General features: G+C 32.8%; 1 protein-coding gene across 7 annotated transcripts in view; it reads left to right on the top strand.

Moving 5' to 3' along the window:
- The window catches only part of CHD9 (chromodomain helicase DNA binding protein 9), a 106,462-nt gene that overhangs the window by 41,421 nt on the left and 49,835 nt on the right, over positions 1-15,206 (top strand). For 3 of the 7 annotated variants that reach the window (XM_023744402.1, XM_023744405.1, XM_006103073.3), the window contains 8 exons: positions 6,381-6,492; positions 10,111-10,257; positions 11,357-11,425; positions 11,509-11,564; positions 12,196-12,313; positions 13,593-13,679; positions 13,855-13,992; positions 14,509-14,630. In XM_023744402.1, the coding sequence (XP_023600170.1) occupies positions 6,381-6,492; positions 10,111-10,257; positions 11,357-11,425; positions 11,509-11,564; positions 12,196-12,313; positions 13,593-13,679; positions 13,855-13,992; positions 14,509-14,630 (849 nt within the window). Of the gene's footprint in view, positions 1-6,380; positions 6,493-10,077; positions 10,258-11,356; positions 11,426-11,508; positions 11,565-12,195; positions 12,314-13,592; positions 13,680-13,854; positions 13,993-14,508; positions 14,631-15,206 lie in introns of all 7 variants that reach the window. The other 4 variants (XM_023744400.1, XM_023744404.1, XM_023744401.1 and 1 more) reach the window with 3 other exon arrangements.

The raw sequence follows: 15,206 nt of genomic DNA, 5'->3' as shown, positions 1-15,206 counted from the left end.
AGCAACTTTGTATGAAATAACTAAGTAATTTCAACTTCTTAAGAAAAATTATGTCCAGCCTTAAATAGGAAGTAATTTATAGTCCAACTTATCCAAAACTTAAAATACAATGTTAACCTCACAAATTTAAGGTTAGCTAAAATACAAAACCCCCTTTAAACCTTGTTTTGTCCAGATGAGTTTAAGCTGGAGTCTTAAAATGAACCTGAAGCAGGAGCAATCTCACCAAATTAAGTGTTAATTAAAAAAAAAAAGTTTATGTTTAATAACTTTAAAAATAGTCGCAGTGTATTTCACTTGGCTTGCAAAGAAAAATTAAAATGTGCATGTATTTTTGCTTGTTTCCTTCGCTTATGTTTAATTGGATGCATTAATTACAACAAATTGACTAATTGGATAAGATTCAGTGTTTGTCCAATTTTTGCAAAGAATCAACAGGGTGCAATTACAGATTGATACTGTATAGACTGCAGCTTGTTATGCAGACTCTACTAATATGTGGGCAGGATATAGATGAGTGCATAAATTACATCTGAAAATCAAATATAGATGTCAAGTATAAAGAGGTTTTCTAGTGCTTTAGACTTCTCACATAAGTTAACATTTCAAATGTAAACTTAGTTTGCAATTGCTCTTTGCTTCCTGAACCAAGCTATGTTTTGATATATAATTATTATATGGTGCTGAAGTTTGCTAACAGATCCCTTTAATGTTTTAACAAAACAAAACTTGCACAAAGCCTTTATTATTAATATAGTCTATATTACTTTTTTGCTTTACTTTGGTGATATTTCTGGAAATAGCAAACTATCAGTTTATCTGAAGAATGTATCTGAAATTTTAGTTTCGTTTATAATGATGTTTTATTAGAATTAAAATAGTAAACTCTGTGATTCATGATCGAAGAATCGATTGTTCTTTGGTAATTGGGTATTTTACTTCTCTATTTGTTTTGTTTTGTTTTACTTTTGGATCATCTGATTTCCTTCAGATAACATTTATCGCTATCATTTGTCATTGTACAGTCAGTGGAGATTTCTGGTTCAAAAGTCAGATAAACTTTAACTGTAATAATTTACTAAAAGATAACATAGTTTCATATTTTTCTTTATTCATTAAAACTATGTTTACTGATATCAATATCTATCAACTGATTGAGCTGTAGTGTCGTTTTAAAATCAGTAAGATTTTAAATCCAATATACAGATCATGTGTCATAGAAATGTATACTTGAAACCTATATAATCTTATTAACCAGTGTCACCCAATAAATTTCATTAAAATAAATAAAATCCACTTAAATATAAAATCAGTAGGATATGTTGAAATAGTAGACTAGGAATAATAAAGAGACCCTACTGTCTTTTATTGAATTTGTAACTGTCAGTTTAGTTCATCTTTTGGAGCTGAAGTTTTGCTACTAGTTTAGTGTTGCCAATACCTGCCTTGCCTAGTTCAGACTTTCTCAGGATTAATTGAGATGATGTAGGTAACAGCACTTTGATATTTTTAAATGTTCTATAAATAGTTTTATTATCCTGAACGTTTGTTTCTAGAGTATTCTGCACTAACTGTCCTGGGCAAGTGGTTCCCAAATCTGGGTGGAGCATCAGAGAATCCATTAAAGATTTTTTAGAATTATGCTTCGGTCCCACCTACTAGATCAGTATCCTGAGGCTGAGACCTACAACTCTACTTCTTTTCTTATTATTGTTAATCCTCACCTGAGGACATTTTCCATTGATTTTTATAGAGAGTGGGAGGGAGTGGGAAAGACAGAAACATCAATGTGAGAGAGACATCAATTGGTTGCCTCCCGCATTTACCCGCCTGGGGCCAGGGATGGAGTCTGCAACCGAGATACCTGCCTTTGACCCAGAATCCACCCTTCGACCCTTGAGTCTACTGGCCAGTGCTCTATCCACTGAGCCAAACTGGCTAGGGCAACTTTACTTTTTACTTTTAACTAATTTCAGACTTGCAAAGACAGCTCTGAGCTCCCCTAGGCTCTTTACAACTAGCTTCCTCAAATGCTGACATTATATGTAACCAAGGCACAGTGATCAAAACCTGGCGATAAACACTTATGCAATCCTATTAATTTATTTATAGACCTCATGCAAATTTTGTCAGTTCTGGTTTTTTTTGGTCACCATCCAGTTCAGAATCCTACATTTTATTTTGTTGTCATGTCTCCTTACACTACTCAAATTTGGGATAATTCTTCCATCTTTTTTGACATTTTCTATTTTTGAAGCATACTGACCAATTATTTTGTAGGATGTCTCACAATTTAAGCCTTTCTGGTGTTTTCTCACTAGGAATCTGTATTTTTAATAGACACCCTTCTAATAAAGCCTGTCTCACACATTTAGGAATTACTGATCAATAACAACCTAATTTTTGTTCTCCTTTGAGGTATCATCTATATGCCATTTTAGAACTCACAATAAATCGATACTACTTCATTGTTTTCAAAAATCAATGTTCTATGTAAGTAATCCTTGTTTTGAAATCTTAAGATGTCTGTATTTGACTCAATTATGTCAGTCAATAATGACTTCAAATTTTAGAATCAACTTTTTCTACCATAGAAATGTACAATTTTGAACAGAAAGGGCATATGTAAAAATTTTAGACTTTGACACATTTAGTAGGAAACTACTATAATCTGACTGATCTCTTGTAAAGTTAGGATTTGAAAAAGATTTTTTCATGGGTTAAGAATGACTAATGAGTTTATAAAATAATATACTATTTCAAATCTATATAATAATATTGAAAGAAAATGCAGTATATAGAAAACAAAATTATCTTTTTTTGTTTAAAGTACATTTTTAAGATAATTCATATAGTGAAGGTTTATCTAAGATATGGGAAACAATTGCATCTAACCTACCACTTTCTACCAAATGAATGGGTATTCAAGATTGATTTGGCAGCACTTATTGGTAATTTTCATTTAATTATTCCATACCGCTAGAAACAGTGTAACCTCTTCATAGTCATTTATAAATACAAAAAATGCTAATATCTCTGCTTCTGATTTCATTAAGATTTTTATTCACTGGGATGTGAGTTTTAACAAAGCCACATAGATACTGTATCAGAAGATGTATTTTACATAATTCCTTTAGCTTACCCAACACTGAGAAAATACTGTAAAGCAGCGGTTCTCAACCTGTGGGTCACGACCCCTTTGGGGGTCGAACGACCCTTTCACAGGGGTCGCCTGAATACATCCTGCGTATCAGATACGATTCATAACAGTAGCAAAATTACAGTTATGAAGTAGCAACGAAAATAATTTTATGGTTGGGGGTCACCACAACATGAGGAACTGTATTAAAGGGTTGTGGCATTAGGAAGGTTGAGAACCACTGCCTTAGACATTAGGAGTCTTAGGCTTTGGAGTGAGGTATTTCTATCTCTATTCTTACTATCAGTGTGACTTTGAAAAAATTATTTGACTTTTCTAAGCCTCAATTTTCTCTTCTTATAAAATAACTAGAGGCCCAGTGCATGGATTTGTGCACTGGTGGGGTCCCTCAGCCTGGCCTGCCCCCTCTCACAACCCGGGACCCTTGGGGGATGTCGGACTGCTGGTTTCGGTCCAATCTCCACAGGCCAGGCTGAGGGACCCCACCGGTGCATGAATCCATGCATGGGGCCTCTAATATGCATATAAGATCTTTGGTTAATCTCTTCCTGACCTCCCTCTTCCCTCCTTTCCTATGAGATTCATCAGTCTGTTCCATGTTTCCATGTCTGTGCGTTGAGCGTCTGCCCCCTGGTGGTCAGTGTGCATCATAGCTAACAGCCAAACGGTCACTTAGGCTTTTATATATATAGCTAGTATTTACCTTTACCTCTCAGAGTTGTAGGAACATGAAGTGAGATAATGTCTATAAAGTTTAGATTATAGTGGTGTGAGACATGAAACTGAAACAGTCAGTATATGCAACTTTTTTGAGAACTGGATAAGAAGAAGGAAGAACAAGATCATGTGCTATCTAATAATAGATATAACTGCCAGGGAGATTTTTATTTTAAAAAGGAAACCAGAGTAGGAAAAGGGACCTGAAGAGGGAGGAAAAGCCCAATGAAAGTGTGAGAGGGAATGCAGTATAACTGGTTGGTTCCTTAATGTTGTGTTTTTTTTTATATAATATCTTTTTGTACTTTTATTTTCTGGTTCCAACATGAATTGTGTTTTTGCTCTTATTTACCAGAAGAGTGCAGGTGAGCTACCAAGAATTAATCATTATCCTGTTGAAGGTAATCATTATACCAATACCACAATAACCTGCAAATATATCATTCTAGAATCTTTTCTCACTTCACATCTAGTCAGTAATCAAATCCTACCAGTTCTGATTCCAAAATTTAAAATTGTGTCTTTTTCACCACATCACCATGACCCTATCTTGCACTCTTCATCACTCACTTGAATTGTCATTTGCCTTATCACTGGTTTCCGTGCCTTGCATTTCACTTCCTTCTGGTTGCATTGCTCTCTTATTTAAAATTCTTTCCTTACCCCAATTTTATTGAAATATAATTGGCATATAACTTTGTATTAGTTTAAGGTGTACAACATGATTTGATACATGTGTATATTCTGAAATTATTACTATAGTAAGTTTAGGTAACATATCACAGTCATGAATTTTTGTGTGACTTGTGATGAAAACTTTTAAGCTTTACTGTCTTAGCAAGTTTCAAATACACAATGCAGTATTGTTGACTATAGTTTCATCCCCAGAACTTACCCATTTAAAATCTCATATTTTTCACTTTCTCTTTTTTTGCATTAATTTGTAGCTATCTTAGTGCCATTTGTTGTTAGTGGTGAACATGACATTATTTTTATTATTATGTTTTTTATTGATTTCAGAGGGAGAGGGAGAGAGAGATAGAAATGTCAATGAGAGAGAAACACCCATGGGCTGCCTCCTGCACCTCCCTACCCCCCTATACTGGGGATCAAGCCCGAAACCCTGGCATGTGCCCTAACCAGAATTGAGCTAGTGACCTCGGTGCACAGAATGATATTCAACCAAATGAGCCACACCAGCCAGGCAGTGACACATTGTTTTTAGATTCCTGCCCTATAAAAGCTGGCCTCCAAGTAAAATGTTGACTCCTTGCATGTCATACAAGGCCTCCTGTGACCTTTGTAGATGACCATCTCTCTGGTTCTTCCCCTTGTAGTACTCTGTGTATTCCAGACATGATCTTATCACTGCATATTCTCATTCTTCTGTGGTATCCCCCTACGTAGACTGTACCCTACCGCCTTTTTTACTACCTGTTGAACTTCTTTTCATCATTCAAATCTCAGACTTTACCTTTTCTCTAAAGTATCCTTTACTCTTCAATAAACATAAGTAGTTCTTCCTTTCTATTCACATGGTATCCAGTGCTAAGTTCTATATTAGCATTTTAACTGTGATCATATTCCAATAATATTTTAAGGTTAGGAACTGTGTCCACTTTCTCTTCAAATCCTAGAACCTAGGAAAATGCCTGGACTATAATAATTTCATGTAGTGATCATTAGTTGAGAAATTACTATGTGTCAAGAGGTAACATGCATTACCCACTTAATTCTCAACAATAGAGTTAGCTGTTATAATATCCCTATTTTCTAGGCAAGGAAACGAAGGCCAAACAAGATCAAATAATTTGCCCTGTCTAATAGGTAAACGGTGGAATCACATTTAAAGTCTTTGGTCGTATGATTTCAAACTTCATGCTTTTAACCTCCAAGTTGTCCCACATTAGTAAATAATCTTTGAAAAATTCTGGGTTTTTTATGTTTTATCTAAAATAGAATTTTCCTGATTAGCAGTTAGCATGGTTTGTGAGTAACATGGTACTTTGGGATCATGTCCTTCCATCTGTTGAACCAGATTAAGAAATTAGGAAGGAAATGTGGGAGGTCTGTACTTCTACCTTTGATCAGGGTCAGGAAATGAAAAAATCATTTTCATTTTAGACACTTGTATTTCATGTGCATGTGTAAACATCAATATACATACACACATATATATACAAGATAACAAAATAAATGACTTACTTTAAGTACTAAATACAGTTATATGAACTGACATTTTCCCATGAAAAATAATCTTGAGCCTAAGTAACAAGTGATACAACTTGCTTTGAAGCACATTAACTAAATATTAATTTGTGTTTGCTCCAGTAGAATTCAGTTTTTGTGTTGAAAATGTTGTGGGTTTCGTGATAATTAGTATCTTTGGTTGAACATCCAAGTGATATAAAATGGCATAAAGCTTATCATGGCAATCTTAACTTGACCCAGAATGAAAAAATATAAAAAGATCTTACTGTGTACTCTTTTCCTGTTGAAACAGCAAACTCATTATTACATTGGGTAAGAAACAAAAAAGAAAGAATGAGTCTTCAGATGAAATATCTGATGCAGAGCAGATGCCACAGCGTGCATGCAAAGAGGAAGACTCTCAAGTGAGTATTAAATTGTTTTCTGAGACATGAAGCACTGGTAGAATTATGTAGATAGCATAATATTACTTTGCAGATATTTATACTGTAGCTTAGTAGTAAAAATACATTTTATTGTATAGCAGAACTTATCTGACAGCATGACTACAGTATGCTCCTAGCAGTATTACCGTAGAATGTTAGGCCCGGGGGGGAAACTTACATGTCCTCTCAAACCCCTCATTTATCAGATAATGAAATTGAAGCCCAGAGAGGTTAAGTAATAATCCAAAGTCCCCGCTGGTTTTGAGCCTGGAGAAGTATCTAGTGATATTCTGTACTTCCAGAGTCCTTTTGAATGAACTTAATGATGGAGATATTAATTTTTAAAATCACCTACAAATGATAAAGCAAATGGATGGAATCATTCCTAGATATAATTTCTTTGCTCTGCTTCTGTCAAAGAAAAAGATAAACATTTATATTAAAAATCCCCTGATGTAGACAAAAATACTGTGCTTTTTGCCCTTTTTTGGGGGAATAGGTGGATATTTAAAATAACCTTGTGAAGTTAACAAATATATAGTGAAGGTCATAATAATTCAGGCCACCCTCTGCTCTCTAATAATTAAAGTATAACTATAGGCCGTAGGGGTGGTGGCAGTTGTTGAATTATGGGGCCAGAAAGCCCCTGAATGGCCTTTCTTCTTCCTTATGCAGCTTCTTATCCAATGGGAGAGTAGTGGCTCAAGGCTCCTGGGCTGCTGCAAGAGTTGAGGTAAGGGCAGTGACTGAAGCTCCTAATATTACATGGCCTGGCTTTTTCTTCATATGTTATCTTTAACTTAGGTAAACTTATAATTAACTTAGTCAACATGAGAAAATTTACTTTAATTTTTACTAGAATAATGCTGGCCATTTTTCCATTATGTAATTACCAAGCATTGAAATGGTAGAATAGGTTTACACACACATTTCTTCCATACCTTTCACTATAGTGTTAGTTTGCTTTGATACGTGTTACTTTAACACACACATAAAAAAATTAAGTGGGAAAGGAAGGAAATATTTTCTAATAAACACTTACAAATCTATATTATTGATATATGTAAAGGTATCATTATATAAATGATGGAGAGGTCCATGTAGCTTTCAACCACAGTGGATTTGAAGGCTTGAAAAATAATTTAAGTTTACAGTTTGGGGTCAGGTGGAAATCTAAAAATATAAATATGATATTTAATTTAGTATCTTTAATCTCAATAGAGAGTACTTCAGTAGTCTGACTATATTTAGATTTAACTTTTTAAAAAGCCCTGAGTAGATTTTATTAGGATTATGATAGGAAACAAGTAATATGTTGTCATAATGAACTATTTATTAGTCATTTAAAAGCATAATGTCCCTGACCTCTTTTGTAAATACTAGACTGATCTGTTGTAGCCCTTAAGACATAAGAAGAAAAAAGCTTGGAAAAAAATCTAAAAAAAAGAATTTGTCACTATTTCAAATTATGGTTTGAAAACCATTATGGAGGAAGAAAGCCAGAAAAATCACATTAGCAAAAATGTAGACATCAAATTAGTATTTATATTTTAAAAGTAGTACAGATATTATATGACAGAGAAAGATAATTGATGAGAGTGAGACATTGTTTGGATTTGCCTAATGTGTAACTATATAACCTAGTATAATTTATGATAAAATCAGCTATAATCTTATAACTCACACAAAATCTTTTAGACTAACAAAGTCTTCATAGGATTAGAGAGCACTTGACAATAAGTGACCCTCATTCTGTCTTGGGAAGAATTACCTGAATGTGCACTTTTGTTAGTTCAGAGGATTCTTTCATGTCACTCATTTACTGTTTACTAAAGACTAAAAGTGAGGCATTTCAAAGTACTAATAGATGCATAAGTGACTAGAAAGGAAACTAATGCTGAAAATACCTAACAGAACCTTCTAAAAGTATACTGAATTATTCTCAAACTTTGTTATTTAGAAGATTTGTGCCTAGTGAGACATAACATTGATGGTACATGTTATTGTTAGAATAATAGATGTCGCTGTTGGTTATTAATTTAAACTGTTCTTGAACATTAAGAACTGTGTGATGCCCATAATAGAAATCGAAACATTCCTTTAGCCTGCTATTAAATTAGAGATCCTTAGGATTTCCCCCCACCAGGGGATAATATTTCATATCTTTCACAACAGCATGTGGGAAAATTGAGTTTGTAGAAGTTCTTTTATAATTTTTATGTGCCACCTTCCTGTCTCTAATATTAACAAAAGAGGCACCCTGAGTTTTGAAATGTAAATGTCCTCTTGGCCAGGAGATGGTGGCCTGGAATTGTCTACTGCATTTGGCTGAGCTAAATCAACATGTTGGTTGCTCTTTCTCTAAATATAGCACTAGTCTCAGGAGAAAGAGGCAGAGGCACGTTCAAGGCCACTGCAGCCTTCTGGATGTAGATAAGTTTGTCCCTGCTCTGCTCATGATCCAGCCATTTTTGTCATGGCTCTGGGAATATGAAAGACCTACCAAATTGAAGACATTGTCAGAAATCAAAAGGAAAACACATGAGTTATTTGCTGGTTAGATTTTAGGAGGAGTATCATGGGAGTTACTCAGTATGCAAAAGAAAATGGAATAGAAAAAGGAAGAATGGATAGATTTACCAAATATTGAGCCCTAGAACAGTTAGCTGAGATACCTCTACCCACGAGATTTTAGGGAGGTGAAAAAAAAATCTAAGTCCTTTGGGATTTTCTTGTCATTGTGAGTTTGTTTTTATAGTGGGAACACCAAATATTAGATATTTAGGGAGGTAAGTAAAGCCATGTGTATTTGATATCTAATTTAAAATTACTTAGGTTACTTAAAAATTATGTTACTAAATGTAATACTTTTTTGTAGGTTTATTTCGGTTTTTATGATAGTGATGGTTCTTTATTTTTAAGGAAAGGTAGTAAAATTAGTAAAACACTGGTTCCTCCTTCATTTATACATTTAATTATTTCATTGATTTACTACTTTATTTTGCATATTTCTTATCAAATATTTTATATTATTTTGTTTTATTCTGTTTTAAATGCAACTTCATTAGTTTCATGGCAAATATTATTTAATTTCTTCTTCTAGTTTTATGTCCCTGATTAGTTATTTAATTTAATATTCATCTGATGCAATTTTTAGGTTTTGGGCAAGTCTACGAAGGTATTAGTAGTTTAAAATATGTTTGCCCGAGGTGCGAAATAGTTAAATAAATCAGATACCTTTTACTCTTCTTAATAGTTTCTAAAGAAAAGTAATAACATAATTACTAATTACTAATAAAATATATTTTGCCCAAGCTGTGACAGCTAACTAAAACAAAATCTTTTCATTCTTAACAATCTCTAAAGAAAAGAAATAAAGGTCTTACTAATCTTTGTTATTTGAAACTTTAGGAAATAAATCTGAAGATTGTAAGCCTGTGGCAAAGGGCAAATGATAAAAAAGGAGAAATGAGGGAAAATTAATGTAGCATACAATTTTGAAAATTCAATGTACAAAACTGCCACACTGAAGTAATTATTTTAAAATCTTTTCTTTAAAATAAGTCATATAAATATGACCCTTATGGTTCATTACAGAAAAGAAGATCAAATCGACAAATTAAAAGGAAAAAGTACGCAGAAGATGGAGAGGGGAAACAATCTGAGGAAGAGGTTAAAGGTTCTATGAAAATAAAAAAGAATTCAGCTCCTTTACCGGGGGAACAGCCTTTACAGTTATTTGTGGTAAGATACATTTAGGGTTATGATTACAAGACACTTTAAACCAACATAAATTCTTTAAAATACATATTATGTTTTCTCCTAAAAGCTGCTCCAACTTCTTCTCCTGGATTCTTTATTGTAGTTAATAGAACCTTTAATCGTTCAAATTTGGGACTCATACACCTCCCAAATATATAATCTTTTTAAATTTTTATTTAATTTTTATTGAATTCAGAGAGGACAGGAGAGGGAGAGATAGAAACATCAATAAAGAGAGAGAATCATTGATTGGCTGCGTCTTGCACGCCCCCTACTGGGGATCGAGCCCACAATGTTGGCATGTGCCCTCAACTGGAATGGAACCTGGGACTCTTCAGTCTGCAGGCTGACGCTCTATCCACTGAGCCAAACCGGCAAGGACCCAAATATATATTCTTGAAACTTCTCTAAACTCTGTCTTTTCTGAAGACTATTTCTAAGTTAGAAGCCTGGTTATAGTACATTTCTACTGAAAATTCTAGCAGTTTCCCAGTCTTAAAAAAATAACTGCCTTCTCAACACAGCATGTGAAATGCTTTGTATGGCTGTTTTAGCCTTACCCTTTGCCACTTCTTTAAAAGCAGTCTATCCACTGGATTTATGAACATAGTGCCCAAAGACTCTGTTTGACATCTCTGTCATTGCATATGAATTTTCCTTTCGGTTTAATTTTTAATCTCTGCCCTGGATTGTGAGCAACCACGATCTGCTAGCTCACTGATCTGGCACTGTGGGCAAGTACTCACCTTCTCTCTGCCCGAGTTTCCCAACCTGTAAAGCAGAGATGATAATAGTGTCTACCTCACAGTGTAGTTGCAAGAATTAAATTAATATATGCAGAGTGCTTAAAATAATGCCTATTACAGAAAAAAAAGCATAATATGTTCTCTTTGATATTATAGATGAGGTTGAGGACAGTAACAACAACAATTTACTTTTCTGTTTTTTCAGTTCTAACACTTGATGCCTGGCACAGGTGTTGCATATATATTTGTTGAACTTTCATGTTTTCATAAACATACAAGGTAAAACCTAAAGGAATTTGCAGAATGTGCAATTATATTTTTCATCCTTCCTACAGGAGAATCCAAGTGAAGAAGATGCAGCAATTGTGGACAAAATATTATCTTCAAGAATTGTGAAAAAGGAAGTAAGTGATGGCACATTACATTTTATACTTTATATTCAATGGTCTGGTAATAAAAGTCATAATTACTGATTTTATTTTCTTAGATATCACCTGGAGTGATGATTGATACAGAAGAATTTTTTGTAAAATACAAGAATTAGTAAGTATTTCAGTTAGAAAAATAATGGAAAGATGTTGATTAATATATTTAACTATATTAAGTTCAATTTATTTTATCTGCATGTTAAATGTTTTATTTATTATTTCATGAAGTTGAACATCATTAAAAATGAGAAGGCAACCTTTCATGTTAAGATTGAATTTTTTTCCGAATATCAAAACGCAGGAATCTATAAAATACACTTTTACAAATTATAGAATATTATTTATTATATTTGTATTTTTGAGCTTTTCAAAATTTTATTCAGCTTTTTTCTATACTTTGGTGAAAGAAAATGATTTAAATAAGGTTACATTAACTTCAAAACGAATTAGCTTTCTGATATGGCAAAACTATTACAATGAAGAAATAAACAATAAATCATATCTTGTTACCCTATGATGTAGTGTACCATTCTGTTACTAGCAAATTGCAAACCTTAGACTACAATCTTTTTAGGATATTGTGATCTCATGGCTCTTGACATTAAATGAAATGGTGAATGAACTACCTATTTGTAAAGTGGAAGATAACATTTTGCATTGAATACTATGATTAAAAATAAGTTTAAAACAAAACAAAGCAAGGTTTTCTATATTGTTCTAATATGTTGCTTTTATAAATATTGTAGCTCCTATCTTCACTGTGAATGGGCCACAGAACAGCAGCTTTTGAAAGATAAAAGGATCCAGCAGAAAATCAAACGATTCAAATTGAGACAAGCACAAAGAGCACATTTTTTTGCAGACGTAAGAAAAAATAAATAAATGAGACTATTATGTGTTGAACTCTGAGCATGTAGTATTTTTTATGAAAATTTTAAGTATTATTCATATTATTTCTTAGGTCTTAAACTTTGATGTTGACTACAAATGCTATCCATATATACTATTTTTCTTTTCCCAAATTTAGCTTGGAAACTATTTGAAGCAGGAACACTGATAATTCAGAATATAGATACATCCTGTATTGTTAAATTAGCATGTATTTCAATACTTAGAGTTGAAAGTGAGTGTGTTAACATCTCAGAATTTAACAAGTTAGTCAAGTAATGGAACTGGTGTTATAGCAAATAAGTGGAAAATAAGATTTTTCCTGAAATATATTTCATATATTTTATACCAGCTTTCTATGTGTGAACAGATAATTGGAAAAATTCACTTACCTTTCTAGGCTTTACTAAATAGTCTGATGTCCTTCCCAGCTCTAAATTATTTTTCTTTTAATAGACTTTTTTTCAGAACAGTTTTAAATTCATCTAATTTTTTTAGGCCCTCCAAGTAGCTCAGATGTTCATACCAATATGCCAAGGCTGGCGCTCCAGTCAGGACACATACAAGAAGCATTCAATGAACGCATAAATAAGTGGAACAACAAATCCATGTTTCTCTCTCTCTTTCTCTCTCAGATCAAGAAATAAATTTAAAACTTTTTAATTTGAAACTTTTTTAGACTTTATTTTGAGCAATGAAAATGAAGTTGCAAAAATTATACAATGCCCACATATATTTAAAAAATATTTTTATTGATTTCAGAGAAGAAGGGTGGGGGGAGAGAGATATGAATGATGAGGTTCACTGATTGGCTGCCTCCTACACGCTTTCCACAGGGGTGGTCTTTAACTGTTGGAGCTGAGGACAGTGGCAAAAAGAGGTACAGAGGCTGCTTTAAGGGAATTTTTAAGGAAGTTTTCTGGAGTAACTTCCTAGTCTGGAATACCTTATTTATTAGTGCTATTTGGTTAGTTTTATGATATAGATTATGATGATTCATAATATAGACAAATTTCTAGATATCTGTTGGAAATTAAAATGGAAGTATTCCAGTAATTGGAAATTTAATTGAAATCAAACTTATGTGTTTGTTCTATAATGGATAACTAGTATATTTGTGTTTATTTCACTTTTATCTTTCCACTTCTTTGTCAAATATTGTAACTTTTATTTATTTTTATTTATCTTTATTGTTGAAAGTATTACAGATGTCCCTGTTTACCCCCCCAAAAATATTGTTACTTTTAAATTTTAGATGGAAGAAGAACCATTTAACCCAGACTACGTAGAAGTAGACAGAGTGTTAGAAGTCTCTTTTTGTGAGGATAAAGATACTGGTGAGGTAAATATTTGGCAAAAAGTTTTTTAACTAAGTAAAAAGTCCTAAAACTTTTCAGTGTTAAAGTTAACCATCTAAAAACACAAAAAATGTTTCATCAGTTTTTATTGATGTTGGTTAATATATTAAGCTATTTATTCTTTTTCAAAATGGTAAAATAGAAAAATGTTTCTTCCAGCCCGTCATTTACTACTTAGTAAAGTGGTGCTCATTACCGTATGAAGATAGCACCTGGGAACTAAAAGAAGATGTAGATCTTGCAAAAATAGTAGAGTTTGAACAATTGCAATCTTCAAGACCTGACACAAGACATTTGGTAAGAACATATATTACACAACTTCATAAACTCTTAGCACATCTTTATTCAGGTGGTTTAATGTTATCTTTGAATTTTTAATTTAGTCTTGGGTATACAATTAATACTGTATTTAAAAATGCTACATAGTACTACATATGTATGTTAATTTAGTTACTCCTCCATTAGTGGATATTTGAGTGTTTGCTATTATAAACAGTGCTACATTGAACAGTGAGCCCCTGTACAAGTTCATGTAAGACAAACCAAAATTGTAATTCTTTGGCCAGAGCAAATGTGTATCTAACATTTTGATGAGTATTTCCTTCCGCAGTTCTCTCTTGAAAAGTTTTGAATGTGTCTACCTCATCTGTGAATTTTAAATTTTCATACTACTCTTTCTCTCGGGTCATTTATAAAAATATGAATACCAGTTTCAGCTCTAAGTGGAGTTACTGATTTTCTACTATTGTCTATGAGATGTAGGGAAATGAAAAAATCTCAGATATATCATTCATTCTTTGTTTTTCCTCTAAGGAACGTCCTCCCTCTAATATTTGGAAAAAAATAGATCAATCCAGGGACTATAAAAATGGTAATCAACTCAGGGAATATCAACTGGAAGGACTCAACTGGCTTTTGTTCAATTGGTACAATAGGTATGTAGTACATCTTAGCAGAAAAAATTTAATTTTTTTTATATGTGTGAAAATATGTTAAGTAAAATTGGTACTGATGTATTATTATTATTGAGTCTTCATTATTAAAAGTAAAGTTACCTCAAGAAGATAATTTAATTTATAATTTAGGATTTTGACTACAATTGCTTTCTTTAAATATATATCAATCAGAGTAGAATACAGTTGATACCTTGATTAGTAATCAAATTTAAAATATGTTTCTTAACATAAAACATCTGTTAGGGAATGTTTTTCAACTTATTAGCCTATACTACTGTTGAAGTTGTTCAAAATGCTTTATTGAACATTATCTCACTTTTTAAATTGAGATGAAAAGATAATTACAAATAAGTAAAAATAGTACCGTGATTGAGAGAAATGTATAATAGTGTATACAAAGGAGCAGATGAAAGCATTGTTAGTAGTAACAGTATCAAAATTTGATTCAGAATGATCTTTTTGGCTTTTACTTCTCACATGATTCTTCCGAGAGGTTACACTTGGTAATGGTGAGTCATAAGACTCAGTTGATGAAGATCATGCAATGCCCTTTTC

Source organism: Myotis lucifugus, unplaced genomic scaffold (genome assembly GCF_000147115.1).
Source record: "Myotis lucifugus unplaced genomic scaffold, Myoluc2.0 scaffold_460, whole genome shotgun sequence".
Lineage (NCBI taxonomy): Eukaryota > Metazoa > Chordata > Mammalia > Chiroptera > Vespertilionidae > Myotis > Myotis lucifugus.
This window is presented reverse-complemented; position numbering and strand designations above follow the sequence as displayed.